The sequence below is a fragment of the Palaemon carinicauda genome, chromosome 22, assembly GCF_036898095.1.
Source record: "Palaemon carinicauda isolate YSFRI2023 chromosome 22, ASM3689809v2, whole genome shotgun sequence".
In the NCBI taxonomy this organism is placed as follows: Eukaryota; Metazoa; Arthropoda; class Malacostraca; order Decapoda; family Palaemonidae; genus Palaemon; species Palaemon carinicauda.
This window is the reverse complement of record NC_090746.1, coordinates 66,471,536-66,495,691: the sequence shown is the minus strand read 5'-3', so window position 1 is coordinate 66,495,691 and position 24,156 is coordinate 66,471,536. Positions and strand designations below refer to the sequence as shown.

The 24,156-nt window shown below is 40.3% G+C and overlaps 1 protein-coding gene across 1 annotated transcript in view; it reads left to right on the top strand.

Annotated features, from left to right (window-relative positions):
- LOC137616504 (5-phosphohydroxy-L-lysine phospho-lyase) overlaps positions 1-23,719 on the top strand; it is a 48,490-nt gene extending 24,771 nt beyond the window's left edge. The window contains exons 5-12 of the mRNA XM_068346326.1: positions 9,136-9,229; positions 9,804-10,012; positions 10,749-10,925; positions 11,972-12,165; positions 12,926-13,025; positions 13,350-13,497; positions 22,289-22,432; positions 23,149-23,719. Of these exons, the coding sequence (XP_068202427.1) occupies positions 9,136-9,229; positions 9,804-10,012; positions 10,749-10,925; positions 11,972-12,165; positions 12,926-13,025; positions 13,350-13,497; positions 22,289-22,405 (1,039 nt within the window). The 3' untranslated portion in view covers positions 22,406-22,432; positions 23,149-23,719. The remainder of the gene's footprint in view (positions 1-9,135; positions 9,230-9,803; positions 10,013-10,748; positions 10,926-11,971; positions 12,166-12,925; positions 13,026-13,349; positions 13,498-22,288; positions 22,433-23,148) is intronic.
- Positions 23,720-24,156: the final 437 nt, after the last annotated feature.

The window sequence follows — 24,156 nt, the reverse complement described above, 5'->3', positions numbered from 1 at the left end:
GAAGACCTCCTGTATAGTATGTACAGTATACAATATGTACTCTCTTTTTATATTTACCTTCATAGTTATGTCTTATACAAACAAGAATAGTCAATCTTAAAGATTTGTTTCAAAATATATTTGCTAATAAACGGATTTTGAGCGAAGCGAAAAATCTATTTTTGGGTGAGATGGCCATGACGTCCTGATGGAAGGTTCCTTTAGTAGCTTCCCAAGGGTATATATGACTACAGTGATATTCCCAGAGAATCAAACCAAAGGTTTCACAGAATTCTAACTTTTGGCTCGAGTACCCTTAAGATTTACTCTCAAGGATATCGTATATAATCAGGGGACGTATTCTTAACACGCCACATGGCAATCTGCACCCCGAATAGCCTTTACGCTTCGAGGGGGATACGTGGCAGAATTAGAAGGGTAGCCGCATCAGAGGTTACCCTGGTTCCCCTACTACTATTGTATCACAACCGCGCCCATTCCCTCTGGCGGTCATTCCTTGTAGTGTTGAGCATGGTGCTACAGAAACAGTAGTTCGGGAAGGAACCTGTGAAGATCTTTTCTTAGAAAAGAAGGGTGGGTCCATTAGGACGTCATGGCCATCTCACCCAAAAATAGATTTTTTGCTTTGCTCAAAATCCGTTTTTTGGGCTCAAGCCATGACATCCTGATGGAAGCATACCATTGAATTAATGTATCTGTGGATTTTCATCAGTGCCTTAACCTTGGGACAATATTTCTACGGCCAGAAGGTCCAATTGAGACAAATGACGTTGCCGTTATCCGTCATTATCACTAAGCATAACAATGTTAGTGCTTCCTGCCCCCTGCAGGGAAGTCATTTTAGACAGTAGAAAAGGGGCCTCAAGGTAGCATATATTGTATGAACAAACATAAGTATACACTAAGAATACAAACGGTCTCAAGGTTTGTATATATTGCCGAACCAATATCAGTGTCCCCATCCGTTGTTTGTAAGCATACAATGATATGAGAAATACTTACATGAGTAAGTCAAGGAACTCTGGCACCTTAAACATGCAATTGTCGGGCGAATTAGGACGCAACTGCATTTTAATAGACATTTATTTCTAATAAATGACTACTGTACATGCTAAATGAATGTAGCATGATAAGGAAATCATACAAGAGACATACAGTATACAGAAATTAATGTTCCCTTTTTTGAAAGGGGAAGAAATGATGAGTGCCACACTCTGACTGAAGAAAAGCTCTTTTAATAAGACTTCTCTTTATAATTTCTGTACATGAAATAGTCTAACAACACTGTGTACTATGTACACACGGCACTAGTGTTATCTGTTATCCGTATAATTTCACACCTGAGATTCTGAACAGATTTAGTGTTACCTTGGCAACACTTATTCAAAGGGAGGTCACACGAAAAATGCTGACCCCTTCTCCTTTTAATTGATAGTCCCAATCAATTGACTGTTCATCGCAGAGCTAGACGACAGGGTCCGAAATACCACCTGCCGCCACCACATAATGCTTCAAATCATAGACTTGCTTAGCATAGTGTCTGTAAGACATTCTGGACAACCTCCATCCAATAAAGGAGCGAAGAGGCTCAAGTCAACACACTGAAAAGTTCAGTGATGAAACAATTTTTCTTGGATCACTATCTGCAGGGGTACTGTCAGGATCCGCTCCGCGAATAAGGTAGGTGAGCTTCGCCCTCAGTTGTACGGATAATTTGATCCAGAGGTTTCTCCTGTAAAGAGCTGTTTCTCCTGAAGTCTGAAGTTCTACGAAGATAGACCTTAGGCACTCTAGCAGACATAGAGAGACATCTTCCTTCAGTGGGCAGATTCTCCAGGAACCCCACCTCTTAGTGGGTAGCTTGTCCTTAGTGAGAAAGGTTGGATCAGGAAAGAGATGCAGTTCTCCCATTTAATGTGGCCCTCATCCCCAGATAGGGCCACTATTTCACTAACTCTAGCCCCAGAGGCTATAGCGAACAGAAAAATAACCTTTTGGGTTAGATCATTGAGGGAACAATCCTCATTGTTCACAGATGAGGCATAATGTAGGACCTTGTCCAAAGCGCATGAGATGGGCTTTGGTGGTGGTGCAGGCCTAAGCCTTGCACATGTCTTCGGAATCTTATTAAAGATTTCATTCGTCAGATCCACTTAAAGGGCATATAGAAGAGGTCTAGTCGAGGCTGACTTGCACGTAGATATTGGTCCATGGACCCAAAGATCCAATCAAGCGACTTCTCTCGCAAAGCTGGCCATACTCTTGGTGCTTACTCAAGGGTTCATATGGGGACAGGGCCGAGGAACCAATTTTCTCACAGTATCCAGGGATGCACTGCCTCCTTTCTTAAAGGCCATCGTGCTGTTGGCCGCCAGACCTTGATTATAAGGGTGGACAGAGAAGGACAGGCAGAAGATCATGAGATTCCTTCCGGTCCTTTTGCTTTTACAAAGCAACTTACTTTTCCCAAGAAGACTCGTATTGTCTTCTAGTTGACTAGACTTGTATTCTTCTAGGAATTCTATTTTGCCTTTTGAGATACCAAGTCTTTTTCCTAACCGTTAGGGCAAGGAATTCATAAGATGAAGGGATCGGGTGCTCTGTGAGAAATCGAAGGTAGAAAACTTCTGAATCTCCTGGATAATCCTAGGTGCAGAACTAGGACCAGCCTCAGCCTCAGTTCCTTCATTACAGGGAACGGGGTGCTCTTGAGCTACCTGGGAGCCAACAGAGCCCCTCTTCCCTGGAAGGGTCTCAGCATGTAGAGGGCCTTCCGCAGGAGATTGGATGGACTGAACAGGAATTCCTAAGTCCATCCCTTCTATTCTAGAGACATGATGTCTATTATCTCCACTAGAGGATCCTCGTATGGGGCTATATATCGAGATAGTATTTTGATGACGCTCGTGATGAAGAGATCCATCTGCAGCTCGGGGACTTGTTCCCATCTGGGAGGGAATAGGTCTGCGTCCGTGGACCATTCCAACTCTATTGGCTTGAGCCCGAGAAGAGCATCCGCTGTCACCTTGCGGATCATTTATACATGAGCTGCTGATAGGTGCCATTCCCTTAGGGAAGGGATGGCTAACGTCACCTAATGAAATGAGCTCATTATCGCTTTGATGCCCCAGATCAGCCTGAGGAGGTCTGATCTGCGTGTAGAGAGTTTCCCCACCCATTACAGGGCTAACATGGCCTACGCACCTGTGGCCTTTGGTCATTGTAGGGTAAGTGAAGAGGAATGACCATAATTGGTCCTTTTAGATCTCTTTGAGCGTTTGATGCGTATCTTCTCCAGCCCTTAACGCATCTTATAGCTGTGCTCGTAGCACTGGGTCTGTCATTATCATGAACTGGAGAGAGTTCAAGACTCCTCCCTGTTAGCGTCTAGGTATTCTGACTGATTACCATAGTCTCTTGACCAACCTTGCGATCTCCTTTTACATTCCAAGGGAAAGGAGAGCTAGGGTGACCACAGGTTTCAATGATTTTTTAAAAACATTGAAGCCCCTGAGCTGGAGAGAATCGAGACTTGAAGTTATCTTGCATCCCCGATGTTCCGGGGGCCGGATCATCTCCATGGATGCTCATAGACCAGCCGTTTCGGGTGCTGCCCACCCCAGCCTGTTGTCCAGGTCCTTTGTTGCCTGAACTCTTTCTAGGCTTGGTTTCGCTCGACTGTGTCTGCCAAATCCGTGAAGATCCTAGGACTGAATCTAGTCCGACGAGAATCTTGTCTAGGATATGTGTTATCTTCTGTAACTTGGATCCTAGGTAGGAGGGGAGGGGGTGACTGACTGGAAGTTGCCGATAGACATCTTTCAGGTCTAGCCAGACTGCGAACACCCCTTATTGAATAAGGTCCTTATGTTCAGAAGGATTAACATTCTGAACTTGCTGTTTTATTGCAACAAGTCCAGAATGACTCAGAGTTTTCTTGAGTCCTTCACGTGAACACCAAATAGCCTTCCTTGGAAATCGATGGACTCTACTTTCCTTACCGCTAGTATCCTCTAGAACTCTAAGGTATACTCTTCCAGGGGGGTTTTGGAATGTAGGAAGAGTTGAGGAAAGGATGGTGGAGGAATAATGTCTATTTCCATTCTAGTCTCATCTTGGTTAGGCCTTGGACCCAAGGATCGAAGGTCCAGCGATCCGGAAGGAACCTCCCTCCTACCAGAAGCATTTGTTTGCTTCGCATGATCAGAAGGTGTACATATCTGACCGTTTGTGGAACAACGGCCATTGTGACTGTGGGATGCTGTTGAACATCCCAAGGAGAACTAAGAAACTTTTCAGTCCTCCTTTTAGGTCATACCTGACCGTTTGTTTATATCAGCTTTCCAGTGTCATGTTTCACTGTAATAGAAAATTCCTTTCTATTGTATAAGGCTTAGGATAAGTACGCTGGAAAAGAATAGGAAAGACACATACGTGTGAATCCCTCCAGCCAACTGCTGCGACCTTCCTAATTATTGATTCTAGGGCATCCTCTTTAAGGGGGGCCCAATGGAAGATTCTAGCCCATAAGGATATAGTAGCGTAAACAGCACCTACATCCAGGGTATTAATAATGAGAATCGAAGAGACTGATGAAGAGTCAGCGTAAGAAAAGGGGGAAGTGAGTCCCCAAATCAGGTAGGTCTCAGCAAGAGATTGTGCTTAGAAGCACAGAGTATTGGAAAATTATTCTATTGTATGGTTATGTACCAAAGATTTCTGTCTGTGATATGGTCCTATACTACAGATGTACAGGGTATTGTATACACCTATACAACTGGCATACTACCGTCAAGGCTAGTACTTGAGGATAAGTCAACTGGCACAGTACTTCAGTACCGATATGGCTAGCAGTTCTCCGGCATGTCAGTGACTCGTCGGTCGTCAGCGGGTCGCCGACAGAAGGCACACCATCCTAGCCATCATTCAATGTGACTGGGTAATGGTGAAAACTATACGCATAGCCAGCAGCCCGCTGAATCGTCGGCGACCCCTCGGGCTGTTGGCAGTTCGCCGGTTGTCGGCGGGCTGCCGACTGAAGGCATTCCCACCCCGCCATTGACTGGATGGTGACCAAGGGCACACCCTGCCGGCTCTCGGCGGCGGAGTCAGATGTGACAGTGAATCAATGACTGCCGTCATTGTTATCACTACGAGCCAGTAAAAGGATCACCAAATTGCCAATTACCACAATGAATAAGTGAAATCTTCGGTCCAATTCCCGTAGAGTTTCCGTGTTTTTCGCGAGTTCGTAACTGAACTGCCTTTTTGTTTCAGACACCTGAAACCAAACCAACCGTAGTTCGACAGCTTGAGACTGCCATCGTGTATGCACTAGAAGCGAGGGGGGGGGGGGGGCTACCCCCATCCCCACCTCCTCCCCTCGAACTGGAGTGGAGAAAGGAGGGATAAGGAACAGGAGGTTGTGTATTTATGAAGCTGTAATATTGGTAGGTATGGTTTCGGAGAGATTTTAGAAACCTCACACCCCATTGCGTAAGATGTTACGAGCTGTTTCCCTAGATTCTATTAACTTGGGATTTTCGAGACCTTCGGACAATAAGGTCCGGCCTACTTACAGGCCGGAACGTCTCAGAAGGGGTTGGGGATTCGGAAATAATATTGCTGGGGGTATGAAACCTGCATGTATTATGTCCGTGAAAATACTCACTCTTATTCCTGCAGAAGACTGCGATGCATCATCTGGTGTTCCTCCTGTATGGAAAGGAGAACAGAAATGAGTACTCAATTGATTATCACACTGATAAACAATTTGCAAAAGTCATCTTTTGACAAAATAGCTTAGGACAGGAAGCTATAAAGGGATAGTGGGAGACACATACCTGTGTATCCCCTGCAAGCCAAAGCTGTTACCTCCCTTCAGTATTAATATAAGGAGATTCCTCCAACTGGGGAATTCCAGGTAAAAAGGGGGTCGAACACCTAGGTGTAGAGAAGTGTACAAGGCACTGTCCCCCCTTATACTTAACACTGTGAGGTAAGGACTGATTTCACAATCAGAGTATCGAAGGAATACCATTCTTTCGATATAGGAGCGGTACCAGCAGAACCTCGCACAAGGGTACACAGGATATGTAGAAATAACTACTGCATAATCATACAACAGTTTTCTATTTGCAGTATATACCATACTGCAAATTAATGGCTAATGTATAATTATATCTAATGTAGTTCAGCCAGTGTGCTGCTCCATCTGGCGGCCAACTGGATTAGGAAAGATAAAAGACATATATTTGTGTATCCCACCCAATCTATTTGCTGTGGCCTCCCTTACAATATTAAATCAGGGAGTTTCCTGATCAGGGAAACTCAGGGATAAGGGCTCTCCCCTTTAAAGGTTAGAGGTGACACACCACCAGGCCTTTACGAAATTTAATATTGTAGGGTAAATGGAAACTGATTTCATATCCGAATATTGACGAAATATTATTCTATCAATATAGGATTGGGTTCAGCAAATACCTGGGCAGGGATACCCAAGATATATTGGAAATAACTACTAGTATAATATATACATTAGTTTTCCATCTGCCGTATATACTATACTGCAAATATACTGACTACCTGTATAGACCTGTACTGTAGTTCAGCCGGCATGTTGCCGGATTAGCTAGCTCTTGCCGGAACATCTAGCATGCTAGCTAAGAGAGAAAGAGAGAAAGCATGGAGTGAAGGCTATTTATTACTGTGTATGTATACAGTAATTAAGGATGTAAAAGTCTAATTTTACTGCCTTTCTCCGAAAAGAAGGTTCAAATGGAAGGGGAGAAAGTAACATTCAGGCTTCCATCTAGCCACAAATACCATCGCCGGCTTACCACTGCAGGCCAGCCTCCAGCAGCACTAGTACAGTCGGCAGCTGCCAACTGAGTCAGTACCTATCTGTGCCGGTCTACTGCCGGCCAGAGCAACACGCCGACAACAGAAGTTGTGGCCAGCAGTTCAAGGGAGAACTGGAGAACCTTGGTGACAGAAGGGACCTCCCCCCCACAGCTGTCATGGCCGCCGGAAGCCGTCAGTCGCCGACAGCTGTCAGCTGAGGAGAGGGGGTCTGGCCGGCTCTGGCAAACCACCGGCAATGGTAAGGTTGCAGGATGCCGGCCCAGGAAAGACAATGGCTCGGCCATCGTAAAAGAACAGGGGAGGGGGGTAGAATAGGGTCCTATATGAAGAATGGAAGGGGCCGGCAATGTTGCCGGACCTACACACCTTGAAGAAACTCTGTTTCAGTACCGGCACAACCCCAAGCGGCAGGAGAATCTTCTTTTCTCCAGCTTAGGAGGTGCTAATACAGTTAAGGGGACGGCAGCCATGCCATTTCCTCTCAACAAGGGAGAAACAGAGTTCCAATGCCGGCGCCATCCTAGGCCACATGAGTATACTACTCTACAGCCTAGGGTCTGCGAGCATAGGACTATTCTACTAGACCACAGGGAGAAGGTGGCGGCATCATGCAACCACTTAGGTGTAGCCTAGGGAGGGCTAGCCTCCTATGCCGGCAGCTCAGCCGGCAGGGGAATGCAATTCACCCCGCCGACCGACTGCCGACATAAGACTAAATACTCTGAGGTTCTGATCGAATCCCAAAAATTGTCGTCTGCTGTTAAGGGATGAGACAGAAAACTCTAGGCTAATCATGCCTGAATTCGAAATTCAAGGCCGACACATAGAGTTGTAGCCTAAGGCTACTCTCAGAGGGAAGAGAGATTATCCATAAATCTCTATTCGAGATGAGTATCGGCTATAACAATTCCAGGAGATATCAATCTCCAATGAATGATAACCGATACACAAGGGTAACCGGGGAAATGTCGAAAGTATATGTTGTCTAGGCTGGGTTACCTAGGCAAGGCAAGATCTCGGTTACCTAAAATTACCAAAACTCTGACATATACGATCGACACAGAAAAGGGAAAATTATGCATATAAATATCTTTACAATTATAAAATGCCTAAATAGCTTTCATAATAACAATTAATGCTATTTAAACCAGGAATGTTGTTCTGCTAACTAAATAACACAAGCCCAACAAACGACAGCCCCATGGCGACACCGGTAATCGGCGTAGATCCAATCACAATAAATACACTAATTTCATTGTGAGGCTGGAACTAATATACATATTGTAAAGAATAAATACTCAACTTTCTAGATGGATGAAAGAAGCTGTAGAAAGCATAAAGATCCTTATAAATCGATCGAAAATGTCAGATCAACAGGGAACACCATCGTAGCGAGGCGCTACAAAATTAGGAATGACCGCCAGAGGGAATTGGCGCAGTTGTGATACGATAGTAGTAGGGGAACCAGGGTAACCTCTGATGTGGCTACCCTTCTAATTCTGCCACGTATCCCCCTCGAAGCGTAAAGGCTATTCGGGGTGCAGATTACCATGTGGCGTATCAAGAATACGTCCCCTGATTATATACAATATCCTTGAGAGTAAATCTTAAGGGTACTCATGCCAGAAGTTAGAATTCTTTGAAACCTTTGGTTTGATTCTCTGGGAATATCACTGTAGTCATATATACCCTTGGGAAGCTACTAAAGGAACCTTCCATTAGGACGTCATGGCTTGAGCCCAAAAAACACATGTTTACAGTAATACCAAGTACATTTCTGAATCAAATGTTTTGTAGGCCTGTATTGTATATTACCTTTTCCTCACTCTAAACTGTACTTACGGTAGTTAAAAGTTGAATCATATCTAAAAATATCAATACAGTCCTCAGAATATTTTAATATGAGCCACCATTGATTGATATATTACTAAATCTCATTTCAATTTAATATTTCCAAATTTGCTAAAGCTCTGGTAATAAATTAAAGATACATTTTGCATGAAAAAATCTACAAATTTTTCTGGTGGTAATGATTTTTTATCAATTTTTTCCATTACAAATAGGGATATGTTTTATTTATGATTTTTTACAAATAACTTGAGATTCAAATTTAATTTTTTCTAATCTCTTGAGCTTAGAAATATGACTATCCTTGGTTTACATCTAATTTGCATACTCTAAATCTCTCACTATTAAGATGTATTCCTAAGATTAGTCAGTTATTCTAATAATTATTTTCTAAATATTTTGCTAACATCACTTCCTCCACAGTGCATATCACGGCCACGTTATATCCCTAATTGACATCTCGCCATACAAGTTTAATCATCCAGGAGGAGAAGGACAGAGGGAATGGGTGCATGTGGTAAGCTTTTCTTTACTTTATTACAATAATTTCAGAAATGTCTTTTTGAAGCATTCATAGTTTACTTGCCTTTATCAAAACTGCATTAAACTGCTCATCATTCTTTGAAAAACATTTGACTACTGCATAACTACTCTTTTTAAGTGAAATATTCATACTGTATTAGACTGAAGATACACATGACTTGGCATATGTAAAAAATATATTAAACAGATTTTAATTATTCAGTAAAATTCATAACTTTGTCTGAAGACATACAGTACTGTACCTTGCATGGATCATCTGTATTACTAATCACAACAATAAATACAGTGGTTTCTAGTCCACTGCAGGACAAAGGCCTCAGACATGTTCTTATTCATGTCTTGGTTTTGACCAGTTTTCATTCCCTCATTTGCCAGTGCAGATTAGTGATAGTGGAAGACTTTAGTCTGATCGCTCACAGCAAACCAACTTGGTATGGGTGGCCCTGATTAGTACAGATTTGCTGATCATGGCAATATACAAATCTCTTCCCCATATTAAGTTATCCCCACTCAAAAAGGGATATTATAAATCTTTTATTAAATTTTAGGCACCAGTTCCTGATGGATACCGTGGAAAGTACACAGACAAAGATTACAGCATTGAAGAATTATCGACAAAATATGCCGATGAGGTCAAGGTACTGTGTGACAAAGCCACAGAGAGAGGTGGTGGCGTTTCTGCATTCTTTGCGGAATCTATGCAGAGCTGTGGAGGTCAGATCATCTATCCCCCAGGCTACCTTCGACAGGTATACAAGTAAGTATGGTTTTGGTACATCAAGGCATATGACAAATGGGTACCTCAAAAATTATCTATAACTGCATCACTGATTGATTGACTTGCTCCCCTCTAAAATAAAAAGGAAGTGTCTGGATATATCTTTCCAGTCATGCTCACCAGAGTCATATAGCTTATAACTACTCCATCTTTCCCCATCCCTCGGGTAGAAGGGAGTAATCATACCCTAGTGAGAGGGGTTGTAGTTGGGAAAGAGGGATGATGTGGGAAGGGTTGAATCTGTGTGTGCATATCCATCTAAATATTTAGCCATCATTTTTAACGGGTTGCTCACACTAGTTTATTCATAATACTGTACAGTAGTTTATATTGTACTGTACTTGGATCAGTTTTCAGTGGTTGATAATTATTATTATTAAAAAGGTGGGAAAATTAATCTTCCCAATGAGTCAAGCTCAAGAAAATGCTTTATGTCTATAATTGATATGATCATATTACAGTATACTCATAAAAAAAATTGAAGTTAAAGCACTATTTGCTTTAAATGAAAAGCTGGGCCAAAATAAGATATAAAAATTAAATTCTTGCAGTGATGTATGTAAAAACCTTTGTTCCCAATGGCAAGATGCAGTGGGAAATAGAACAACTGTTCGATATATATTATTGATCACAACTTTTTTATTTCAACAAGCAATCATTATGTAAAACAAATTGTAGAGTCACACTCATCATATTGGCAATAATACCCTGACAGGCATGTAAGAGCAGCTGGAGGGGTATGTGTAGCTGACGAAGTACAAGTTGGATTTGGCCGTGTCGGGTCGCATATGTGGGCATTCCAGTGTCAAGGAGATGACATAGTTCCCGATATAGTTACTTTGGGGAAACCCATGGGAAACGGACATCCTGTATCTGCTGTCATAACAACTAGGTGAGGTTTGTTCTCAGTGTGGCCTTATCCACAATAGAAAGACAGGCATTATATTATATAGACAGCTTCTTCATTTACTTTAGAAGTATTTCTTCATACCATACTAGACATTATACAAGTTAAAAGTACAAAAACAAAATATCAGATTTTACTGTACCTCAGATCCTGGAAGCTCAAAGATTATTTATCTTATACATTTCAGATTATTTAAGAACAATTGCATTCTGAAATGAGCTTATTCAAGTTTGTCTAAATACTTTTGGACAGTAGTGTACAGCTTTTGTAATACTTTTCATGAACTAGTACTGTATACACCTATAAGCATGGGCTTTTCACTCGATTTACATGCCATTGGTACAGGCTTAAAATAAAAATTTGAGAGAAACTTAAAAACTCCCTAAGGGTTCAAAATCCATTAGCTTAGCCTTGTACAGTACCTTCTTATTATACTGTACCACATAATCGCTATTACCATTAGGAGGTTAATTAAATTTCTAGAATCATAGGAACTGCTGAAATTATTTGCTTTTAATTTATGTGAGGTGAAAATTGGAGCAAATTAAAATGAAATTGGAAAAACAGATTGGAGTGTAAGCATCTTCAGTGGTTCACAAGTCACATTGTAAATGGTAACATCCTACAGGTTTGCTTAATAATGATAAAAATACAGAATGATAGAAATGGTAAGGTGCCATAGATTTGGATAGTAGTAAAGGTAAAGTTCCATATATTTAGATAGAAATGTAATTCATGATTACTATCATTACTGTACTACATTACCTTTGCTGTTGTTTCAGCTGCTAAGCAACAGATTTCCATTGATTGACTCAGGACTTAGATGCTGGAAATAGGAAGAATCATATCAGATGGCATTATATCTCTCACAAGTATAGGGAATATATTAAATAAGTTACCTTGCATACAAAATATAGTCAATAATAAATTATAAGCATCCATCGCAAGTCACTTCAACTATCTTAGATGTTGCAAGGTAGCTTCAGTTATTTTAGCTGGTAAGAAATGTTATTCATAAACGTAATTTTCAGGGAAATTGCTGAAAGCTTCGGTGCAACAGGAATGGAATACTTCAACACATTTGGAGGCAATCCAGTTTCCATAGCCATAGCTAATGCAGTTTTAGAAGTCATTGAGAATGAAAATCTCATGGAACATGCAACTAAAATTGGAAACTATCTTTTACAAGAATTTAACAAGCTTAAAGACAAACATGAACTTATAGGTAATTTCATTACCGAAATCATTCAGTTTCAAGTTGAATTTATTATATCTCTCATTCAACAGTTGCTTTAAATTGCATGAATAGCCGTCCAAGTATCATGTAGTTTTAAACTTTTTTGTTAAATATCCCGGAATGGTGCATTTATATAATTACTCTTAAATAGCCAAATTGAATATGGTAATGATTCTGTTCTCAACGCTTCCAAGATGTTCTGGATTCAAACTTAAAGATGCAACTTTGTCTGCAAGTAATATTATAATCTTTACATCACTTAACAATAACAAAGTTCAAATCCTTAATTCTTATAAAATTGACTTGGAAGACTTGGTTAACTTTATTTATTAATCTCTTAGAATATTAATAAATTTTAAAAGGTGTTGAGCACTATGCCTAAATTGTTAATTATTTTTCAGGATTCATGATAATCTTGGAAAAGTATAATTGAAATGGCATTTAATATTTGTCTTTTGTATTATATATTGTTACCTAAGACCTATTGATATTAAAACTATCTTTTTCCTTCAAATCATTAAAACTGAGACTCCATATGTAATTAATACCAAGTAAATGATTTAGCATGAGTTATATTTCTGTAGTTACAATTGGTTTCTCATTAACCTGCTCTATTTAGCACAAAATTATGCAATTCAACATCTTTTTATCCTGTACTGTATTTAGTTTGTATTGTGTACAGAAAGTTATTATTGTAATTCCATCACATGAGAAGGAATTCTTAATGTAAATTTTTTATCATAAACAGGTGATGTGAGAGGGAATGGAATGTTCCTGGGTATCGATTTGGTGAAGAGTCGAGAAACGCGTGACCCTGCCACTGCAGAGGCTGCCTATATTAACAAAAGGTAGAAAATAAGAGATATTTTGTACCAATCTTATCCTTCCCCGTAAATTTGGCAAGGATGTAAAATGGCGACTTTGTGATTTACACCAGCGAGCCAATCAGCTAACGTAACGTCTTAAATGTAGTACTACTGTATATTATTACTTGATTAATTTTCCATGTATAATTACTGTACCAAATATAAAAAAAAAAAAGTGGATCAGAAAACAAAGGTGAGGTCTAATTGACAAATTTAATCAAGAAAGGTTGTGAAACTCCTACTTTAAATAATTCAACATACCGTATAAAATATCAACCCCATTACAATTTTGTTCTTATTTTACAGGTTGAAGGAGAGGCATATCCTGTTAAGTAACGATGGACCCTACCTCAATGTTCTCAAATTCAAGTCCCCAATTGTTTTCAGCATGGAGGATGCCAATGAATTGGTACAGAAATTGGATGAAGTTTTAACTGAAATGGAACAAGCAGAGGTATTACAGTTTTAATTAATAAATTCTGTTTCTTGACCTCTACATCTTACATTATTCTTAAATAATCGCTTTCTACATTTTAATTAATCCTCTGTGGATTCAATTTACTGTATAGAAAATTTATTCAGTTCTAATTAAGAAATTCAGTTTCTTGACCTCCACATTTCATATTATTCTTAAATAATTGCTTTCTATATTTCAAATAATCCTCTGTGGATTCAATATATACAAAATTTATTCAGCTTTTTCATGCATTTCTCAATTTCCATCTACATTCCCTTGTTTGTTACGTCACAAAACGTCATCATAAGTATGTTGACACAAGACGCCATTACTCACTGTAAAAATGTTTGCTAGTCACAAGCCTGACTGATTTTTCACAGGCCTTATCACCAGAGGGTGAAGCATCAGTTTATCGAGAATATGTTCGGTAGTCACTTATCTAAGCTGTCTTTAGGTCGCCTTTAGAAAAATGATATTTTAATTATAAAATAAATTTTTGAATATACTTACCCGGTGAATATATAGCTGCAACTCTGTTGCTCGACAGACAAAAAACTGTACAAAAAAAAACTCGCTAGCGATCGCTATACAGGTTGCGGGTGTGCCCATCAGCGCCAACTGTCGGCCAGATACCAAACTCCATGTAAACAAAGACTCAATTTTCTCCTCATCCCACTGCGTCTCTATTGGGGAGGAAGGGAGGGTCGTTTAATTTATATTCACCGGGTAAGTATATTCAAAAATTTATTTTATAATTAAAATATCATTTTTAAATATTTAACTTAGCCGGTGAATATATAGCTGATTCACACCCAGGGTGGTGGGTAGAGACCAGTTAAATATGTTTACATCTTATGAGCTAAGAGTTTTTATTTCATTTTAGAAGTTATCAAAATAACAAAAACAAAATAAATAGGTACCTGGTAAGGAAGTCGACTTAGACGATTACTCTGCCTTATAAGTACGTCTTCCTTACGGAGCCTCGCGATCCTCTTAGGATGCTGACAGACCCCTAGGAGCTGAAATATCAAGGGCTGCAACCCATACAACAGGACCTCATCAAACCCCTAATCTGGGCGCTCTCAAGAAATGACTTTGACCACCCGCCAAATCAACCAGGATGCGAAAGGCTTCTTAGCCTTCCGGACAACCCATAAAAAACAACATTTCAAGAGACAGATTAAAAGGATATGGAATTAGGGAATTGTAGTGGTTGAGCCCTCACCCACTACTGCACTCGATGCTACGAATGGTCCCAGTGTGTAGCAGTTCTCGTAAAGAGACTGGACATCTTTCAAGTAAAATGACGCGAACACTGACTTGCTTCTCCAATAGGTTGCGTCCATTATACTTTGCAGAGATATATTTTGCTTAAAGGCCACGGAAGTTGTTACAGCTCTAACTTCGTGCGTCTTCACCTTAAGCAAAGTTCGGTCTTCCTCACTCAGATGTGAATGAGCTTCTCGTATTAACAATCTGATAAAGTCTGACCAAGCATTCTTTGACATAGGCAAGGATGGTTTCTTAACTGAACACCATAAAGCTTCAGATTGGCCTCGTAAAGGTTTAGTACGCTTTAAATAGAACTTAAGAGCTCTAACAGGGTATAAGACTCTTTCTAGTTCATTGCCTACGATCTCCGATAAGCTGGGAATATCGAAAGATTTAGGCCAAGGCCGAGAAGGCAGCTCATTTTTGGCTAGAAAACCAAGTTGCAGCGAACAAGTGGCTTTTTCCGACGAAAATCCGATGTTCTTGCTGAAGGCATGAATCTCACTGACTCTTTTAGCCGAGGCTAAGCATACCAGGAAAAGAGTCTTAAGAGTGAGATCTTTCAGGGAGGCTGATTGTAACGGCTCCAACCTGTCTGACATGAGGAATCTTAGTACCACGTCTAAATTCCATCCAGGGGTAGCCAAACGACGCTCCTTGGTGGTCTCAAAAGACTTAAGGAGGTCTTGCAGATCTTTATGTTGGAAAGATCTAAGCCTCTATGCCGGAAGACCGATGCCAACATGCTTCTGTAGCCCTTGATAGTGGGAGCTGAAAGGGATCGTCCTTTTCTCAGGTATAAGAGAAAATCAGCTATTTGAGCTACAGAGGTACTGGTCGAGGATACAGAAACTGACTTGCACCAGTCTCGGAAGACTTCCCACTTCGATTGGTAGACTCTAATGGAAGACGCTCTCCTTGCTCTAGCAATCGCACTGGCTGCCTCCTTCGAAAAGCCTCTAGCTCTCGAGAGTCTTTCGATAGTCTGAAGGCAGTCAGACGAAGAGCGTGGAGGCTTTGGAGTACCTTCTTTACGTGTGGCTGACGTAGAAGGTCTACCCTTAGAGGAAGACTTCTGGGAACGTCTACTAACCATCGAAGTATCTCGGTGAACCATTCTCTCGCGGGCCAGAGGGGAGCAACTAACGTCAACCTTGTCCCTTCGTGAGAGGCGAACTTCTGCAGTACCTTGTTGACAATCTTGAACGGTGGGAATGCGTAGAGATCCAGATGTGACCAATCTAGGAGGAAAGCATCTATATGTATTGCTGCTGGGTCCGGGACTGGAGAGCAATAGATTGGAAGCCTCTTGGTCAGCGAGGTTGCAAAGAGATCTATGGATGGTTTACCCCAAGTGGCCCAAAGTCTCTTGCACACATCCTTGTGGAGGGTCCATTCGGTTGGAATTACTTGCCCTTTCCGACTGAGACAATCTGCTATGACGTTCAAGTCGCCTTGGATGAACCTCGTTACTAGGGAGATGTCTTGACCTTTTGACCAGATGAGCAGGTCCCTTGCGATCTCGTACAACGTCAGTGAGTGGGTACCTCCTTGTTTGGAGATGTACGCCAAGGCCGTGGTGTTGTCCGAGTTTACTTCCACCACTTTGCCTCGAAGGAGATACTCGAAGCTTTTCAAGGCCAGATGAACTGCCAACAGCTCCTTGCAGTTGATATGCACTCTGACTCGAGTTCCACAGACCTGAGCATTCCCGACCGTCCAGTGTCGCGCCCCAGCCCAAGTCCGATGCGTCCGAGAAGAGAACGTGGTGGGGAGTCTGAACAGCCAGGGGAAGACCCTCTCTTAGGTTGATATTGTCCTTCCACCAAGTCAGACAAGACTTTATCTTTCCGGAAATCGGGATCGAGACCGCTTCTAGCGTCTTGTCCTTTTTCCAGTGAAAAGCCAGATGGTATTGAAGAGGACGGAGGTGTAGTCTTCCTAGTGATACAAACTGTTCCAGGGATGACAGCGTCCCCACCAGACTCATCCACAGCCTGACTGAGCAGCGTTTCTTCTTCAGCATCTTCTGGATGGATAGCAGGGCTTGATCTATTCTGGGGGCTGATCGTCTTGTTGTTCAGCAACGTCCTCATCAGATAGTTCCTCATCCGAAAACTGATGAGGAAACGGCAACGGAGTGGGTAACGTCTGGCTCGCTGAGTCCGGTCGCACTGGTGCATGCGTGACGGAGCCGGACGCAACGTCATGGAATTGCTGCGCAGTCTGTGAACTGTCAACAACCATGGGTGCGCGAGAAAGCACAGCGTCCACCCGAGACTGTCTAGACCGTCTGGGTTGTGCAGTCAACACCATACCAGGTTGCTGAGGTTGACGCACCGCGTCAAAACAAGTCACCTCTGATGGTTGTTGAACGTCCTGAACGTCAACAACCACCTCCGAGCGTAGCTTAACGTCAACGTGCGGCTGGCAACCCACACTGGGTCGCATCGGTGGAGGAACCACCTCAACTGGTAGACGCGAGAAGGTTACCTCAGCGTCAACAGGACGCACAACCGACCGGTTGGAAGGTTGTTGGCCAGAAGGTTCGGCAGCAACCTTCTCCGCATTAAAGTCCTCTATCAAGGACGCAAGCTTGGACTGCATGTCTTGCAGCAAAGCCCAATAGGGTCTACGGGAGCAGGTGCGGAAACAGACGGGGTTAGCGACTGAGGCGGTACCGCTTTCCATCCCTGAAAGCCTTGTTTATGCATGACATAATTGTACAGCAAAACTTCAAAGGCTCGAAAACAGCTGTGAAGTTGACCTGTAAAAAACTTGGAGCGTCTCCTGGCCAGGCGCCAGGGAGAGTCTACGAGATTTGAGAAGTCTATCTGGGCAGAGGCAGGAACTCCCAAGCCGAGAACTTCTCTCGTGTCATATCAGACTCTCGCTCTATAAACCAGTTTAAAAGAAGGGAAAGCAAAGGCTGTATCCCCCAAACTCCTCCTGGTGATAAACCAGTCGCCTAGCAGACGTAAAGCTCTCTAGGAGAGCGAGAGAGCACTAGCTTATAAACAACAGCTTCGAAGTAGCTAGGCCTAGTGTAAGCTCTGACGTTTAGGCGAACGAGGAGCAGCAGTTACAAAAAGATCCGGACAAAGATCCTTAAAAATCAGCATGATTTAATTAAAGTCCATAGAGGGCTAAGCAGCTTTAGGCTCCTCTCCGTCTGACAGAGTCCTCAAGGGAATATCAGTAGGAGGGGGAACAGCAACTTCCTCATCTAAAGGAACCTTGTCCGATAAAAGCTGAGTCTCAAGCAAGGGAGAGACCTACCGTGGTGGCAATGCTTTACAAGCAGAGTCCACACACACTGGTGCATTAGTAGCGGACCAGGACGCAACGTCATGTAACTGCTTGACAGTCTGTGAACTGTCAACAACTGAACTGTCAACAACAACAGGTGCGTGAGGACGCACAGCGTCCACTCGAGACTGCTTTGACTGCCTAGACTGAGCAGTCAAAACAACTCTAGAATGCGGAGGTTGACGCACAGCGTCAAAACAAGTCAACTCCGATTGTTAGCGAACGTCCTGAACATCAACAGGAGCATCAGCAAGTGGCCTAACGTCCAAATGTGGCTGAAAATCCACACGAGACCGCATCGAGTGTGGTTCTAAACAACCTGACTGACGTGACTTAGCTACGCCAACGTCAACAGGATGCACAAAGGAACGTTAGGTTGGCTGAAAGCCAGGATATCGATGAGATAAACGGCTAGACTCAACGGACTAATCGGCAGAATAGTCTTCCATAAGGGAGGCAAGCATATTCTGCATGTCTTGCCGTACAACCCATTAAGGATCCACGGAAATGGTTGCGGTAAGAGACGAGGGTAACGTCTGTGACCGCAACACTTTGCCAACAAAAAAGACTCTCGGAGTCTGTGTTACGCTTTTGTTAGGCGGCGAGCAGTTTTCCGATGACTGCATAGGGTCAGAGCTGTCCTAATGGCTGCAACCAGGACGCTGGACCTGTCCTGAAAGGACTGACTTTCGCTTAAGGGTCTCGAAACCTTGTTACAGGTTTCTTATGCGAAAAGCCTTCGGATGACGAGGAGAAAAACGTCTCTCTCGCCTTATGGTAGGGGAGATCTTGGTAAGATACACCCGATACCATAGAGGGAAACGTCTGTTCGCTGATCAAGGCCTCTCGAACCCATAAGTCGTATGACATTACTTCTCCCCTGGGCTTGGGAGCTTGCAAGAGGTCCCGGACTAGGTGAACGACAGGCACGAACAGACGAACCCTCGGACGCAACACTGTAACACTTTGCGCAATATCACTTTATCACTACGATTTTCTGTTTTGCACTTATTTCACTGAAATCGAAACTTTTACTGATTTCTACCTGAAGCACGCAATTCTACCCTCATCAAAAGGTAGTAAATGCGAAATCAGGCGTATAATGCAAGCACATTAATACCAGCAAAAAAACAGTAAACATCTCTTAAGATAAAAAAATTCAGTGGTTGGGGAAGAGAATAAACACTAGTTCATTCAAAACTACGTTTTCAATCTCTCACCGTACATTGCCTGGGGACGAGAATAAAACTAAAAACGTTTTATCCTTTCTCTCCGTACAGAGACTAGGGACGAGAGTAACTCGAGAACAACGTTACCCGCTTGAACGGAACGTTTTCTCTCCTCTCTCTCCCTCCGTCTCTATATCTCTCTCTTTCTCTCTTGATTTCGCACCTAAGAGAAGAGCCCAATTACGTTTCGTCAAAAAAACATGTTATTTGACCAAAGGAAAAAACTGAAAGGTTTTTCAATTAAAAAGTTCCTTTAAAATAGAATTTAAAACATTTAAGCTTTGAAAGAAGAATGAACAAAATGTCAGAATCGATTTACTCTTTCTGCAAAGTGAAACCGTGATACACTCTCTCTCTATCGTAACGATAGAGCGCAAACTGCGTAGCATAAATAAATTAAACGTTAGTTCATCTTTGAAAACAGTACGAAGACTATTCAAAGAAATTCTTTCATAAAATATTTCATTTAAAAAGTTTTAAATCCTTAGCTCTTTAAAAGCTATTTACGATTTAAAGGGCTCAACGTTGATTAACTTCGGTTTCCAAGTTAGGACCGCCTACTCTCAGGAAAGGTCGCATATAAACAAAACATTAAAATTTATTTTTTATGTTTATTATAAATGGAAAGTTAATCGAAGAGGAAAATCTATAATTAATTTATAACGTGATAAGATAATTACTAAAAGCCTAAACACACTTCCGTCTAAGGGAAGGGTCGGTCATTTAAAAGTCAAAGAAAGTCCATACTCTCTTTGTCACCAAAAATTAAATCTATCCAAACGAGTTCAAGATTTAAGATGAAGATAAAACACCTGCACTGCGAAAGCTCAAACCAGAATATAGTACTTCACCAAAGATGATGGGAAAAACTCCAAGTGTCAACAGCGAGTAAAGTACGTCTTGTCGACACGTCGACAGAGAGAAAATTGAGTCTTTGTTTACATGGAGTTTGGTATCTGGCCGACAGTTGGCGCTGATGGGCACACCCGCAACCTGTATAGCGATCGCTAGCGAGTTTTTTTTTGTACAGTTTTTTGTCTGTCGAGCAACAGAGTTGCAGCTATATATTCACCGGCTAAGTTAAATATTTAAAAATTAAAAGTATAAGAAAACCCTTACTGGTAACTCACGGCAATATTTCTTGACAATTTTTTTACCTCAAGTTTATAATAACATACATATAATAGCTAGTTAATAAAACTTTGCTTCTACAATTTGCAGGATATTCCTTAATTTTCAAGATAAAATGAAGGTATTTCAAATGAAGATTTAAGGATCATGTTTCTAAAGTGACTCAAAATTAAAATTATTGTTTAATTGAAGTCAACATTAGTCAAAAGTGACAAGGAAAATTTGTTTTAAATAATTATGCAAAGACTGAATAGACAAAGAAAATGAAGACCAGGGCTAGAAAAATAAAAAGAGCAATGATTACAAATTGGAAATTTACCATCAATATTAATACATAAAATGAGTCATCAATAACAAAGTAATTTAAAAGGGACAAAGATGAAGAGCTCCAATGAATACATATGGATTTAAGCTTTACCCCAGATCATGATTTAGTCTTTTATCGAGCTCTAGTCTTACCACAACACCTAGGACTTGTTCAATCAATGGATAACTGTAAGCAAGTGGCCAACAACTTTATTCATATCATATAGCAATCATTCGTTAACGAATCACAATCAAATTGTTATTATTCTTAATAATTCCACTACAAAGGATAAAAGGGGGTTACACCCTTAACATACCCAACGTACCGAGAAATGTGATAGGGTATAGATGATCCACCTCCTTAGCTTCTGTCTCTGTCTTTCTTTCTCTCCCTGTTTCTCTGTAAATTGATGGAATTATGACATTCTTTCAACTTTTGTTCCACATTACTAATGAGGTAAAATTAAAGGCAAGCCTCCTGGCTAGTACAGTGGTAACGTGTTTGCCTCGCATTCGCGTGGCAAGAGATCGATCCCCGCCCAGGCCCGTGAGTTTAAGCTGTTTACTGGGGAGGCTACTGCTGTGGTAGGGCACCACAGTGGGGGGTTGGGCTTGCCCGGCTGACGTTCTAGTGAGCATCTATTCTGATAGAACTGGAACTGAAACCAGACACCTTTAACCTTTATGAATTAATTATAAAAGTTTCCACCCCTCCTTAAGGGGCACAACTCAATTCTGTAAATGCAGATTATGCATTTTTTGCTAAGAGATTATCTATATTTCATAACTCAAAATACTTTTTAAATGAAAAAATTTTGTTTCATTGCTAAAAAGTCGCTACATAACCAAGAAAGAGCATCTGGTCCAGGGTACTTTTATAAAGTATGTTTCCTCAAAAGACAGAATTTTTGGAAAAAAAACTTGCTAAAACTTTTTTTCAATTATGGCCAATTAGTCATTCAAACACAAAAAGAAAAAAAAAACATTAATCTGTAAATCCAATTTTATAAAGAAACTTTACTCTTACATGACAAAAATTTAGAAACAATTTTTCCTTTCATATTATCTTTAAATAAAAGAAATAAATTGAAAAACAATAAGGTAGTAGGCATTTGTAGTAACTAAAAAATTACATTATTTCAATGGGGCTGAGCCGCCCCCATACTCATATGACAAACGTTGCCGCTACGTACTCTGTGACAAGCTCACTCTCATGATGGACACTCCCTGAATCAAGCTCACCATATGGCCACCTTCTTAGCCAATTTAAGTCAGTTATCTACAAGGTAACTACATAATTAGAGATAGAAAGTTCTGGAAATACCTGTCGACAAATTTATATAAAGTACAGTAGAGAGAGAGAATAAGAGGGAGGGATTGGAGATTGGGCCAGTGATCTGTGGAGACATGGCTGCATTGAATATAGACGGACCCTCATATGTCTGAGGAATAGCCAGGAGTGTGATATATATTTCATAATCCTACAAAATAAGGTGAAGTGTATTACCCTAATATCTGACATTTATTTTCATTTCTTTCAGAATTGTATATCTGGTACAGACACATCAGGAAAAGTTACTATATCAAATGGCCATGGACCTTCCAGCAAGGTGAATGGCAACCATCCTCAGACTCCTGTGAATGGAGAAATACGATAGTCATCTACAATCTAGACTTTTTGAAAGGTAACTACAATACAGTAACGAATATTTTACATCGACTTTATATTTGAATTTTGGTTTTAAAATGTACTGATAAACAAGTGGTCTTAAATTAAATGGAAAGAAATACTATATCAGTGTAACATAACTATCATTTTCAAGTGAAGTTTCAACACATTTTCTGCACAATAGCCTAAAGTGTAAGAAAAGAAAGTAACTCAGATGACCGATTTCCATAAATTGTAATTAGGAAAACAGTGGACTGGTTGAAACAAATCCCTCCTTTAACTCAATGAATATTAAACTAAGATTACATAAATTATATATGGTCACTTTCCCTTAAAATAAAAATTACTTAAGATTATATATATATACTGTATATATATATATATATATATATATATATATATATATATATATATATATATATATATATATATAGTGTATATATATATATATATATATATATATATATATATATATATATATATACAGTGTATATATATATATATATATATATATATATATATATATATATATATATATATATACATATATATATATATATATATATATATATATATATATATATATGAGAAGTTTTAATCTTATAAGATCTTATTTGCTTATCAACCATGAAATTTATTTAAAATTTCATCCATCCACAATGCTTTGTGCAAGTTCAAAAACCAACACTGTTATATACCGTACTCTTTTGAACAGAAAATTTTGTCTTCCAGTTGATCTGCTACAAGCAAAGGACCAGAGTCTAGCAGTGAGGAAAATGCTTTTCTTGTGATATGTCAGCCATTCCCTTAAAGAGGGTTCTTTCTCAGTGTTCACACATTTCCCAGTGGTAATAATTAGACAATGCAACAACGAACAGTTTTATCTATTTTGTAATATAGTATCTTGAAAATTAATCATAGGGTAATGTAAAATGCCATCCAACGTGTAATTTACAAGCACAATGCTTCTGCTGTAAGTGTTTTGAACATGTAAATATGTAATTATTTTTCAAGAGCACCAGTGCAGTTTAAATGTAACAAAATCCAAATTTCCATTTTTATGTTAAATGAAAAGTTTTTGTTTTATAAAGGGCATAAGTGTTTGGTAATCCAACACAGATATAGGTTTGTATCAGAATGTATGTTTGTACCCTAAGGGTTACACTTGGTTTTAGGAACTAGCCTATGCATTCAAAATGTTGAATGAAATTATAATTTAAGCTACAATATAATGTATATCATACACATTGAATATTTCAAGCATACAATGACATATTTTCACATGAATATGAATATATACATATATATATTTTTGAAATTCATTAAAAGTTACAAACAAAATTCTATGGTTTTAATCTTTAATATAATACTTCTATTTATGAAACATGAGTTATATAGCCAGGCCCTTGGGGTTTTGACGGCTACTCAGTGCCTAGTTCAAGGATTTGATGCAGCTCATGAATGGCAGAGGCAAGGGACAGTGACAATATCCTAGAGACTGACCATATATCCATATGATCAGCACTCAAGCCAGGACCAGCAGGGCCAGGCAATGGCTGCTGATGACTCGGCAGGTAGACCTATAGGCTTCCCCAAACACCCACCCTTAGCTCACATTTACATTATTATCATTACTAGCCAAGCTACAACCCTAGTTGGAAAAGCAAGATGCTATAAGCACAAGAGCTCCAACAAGGAAAAATAGCCCAGTGAAAAGGGAAACTAGGATATAAATAAACG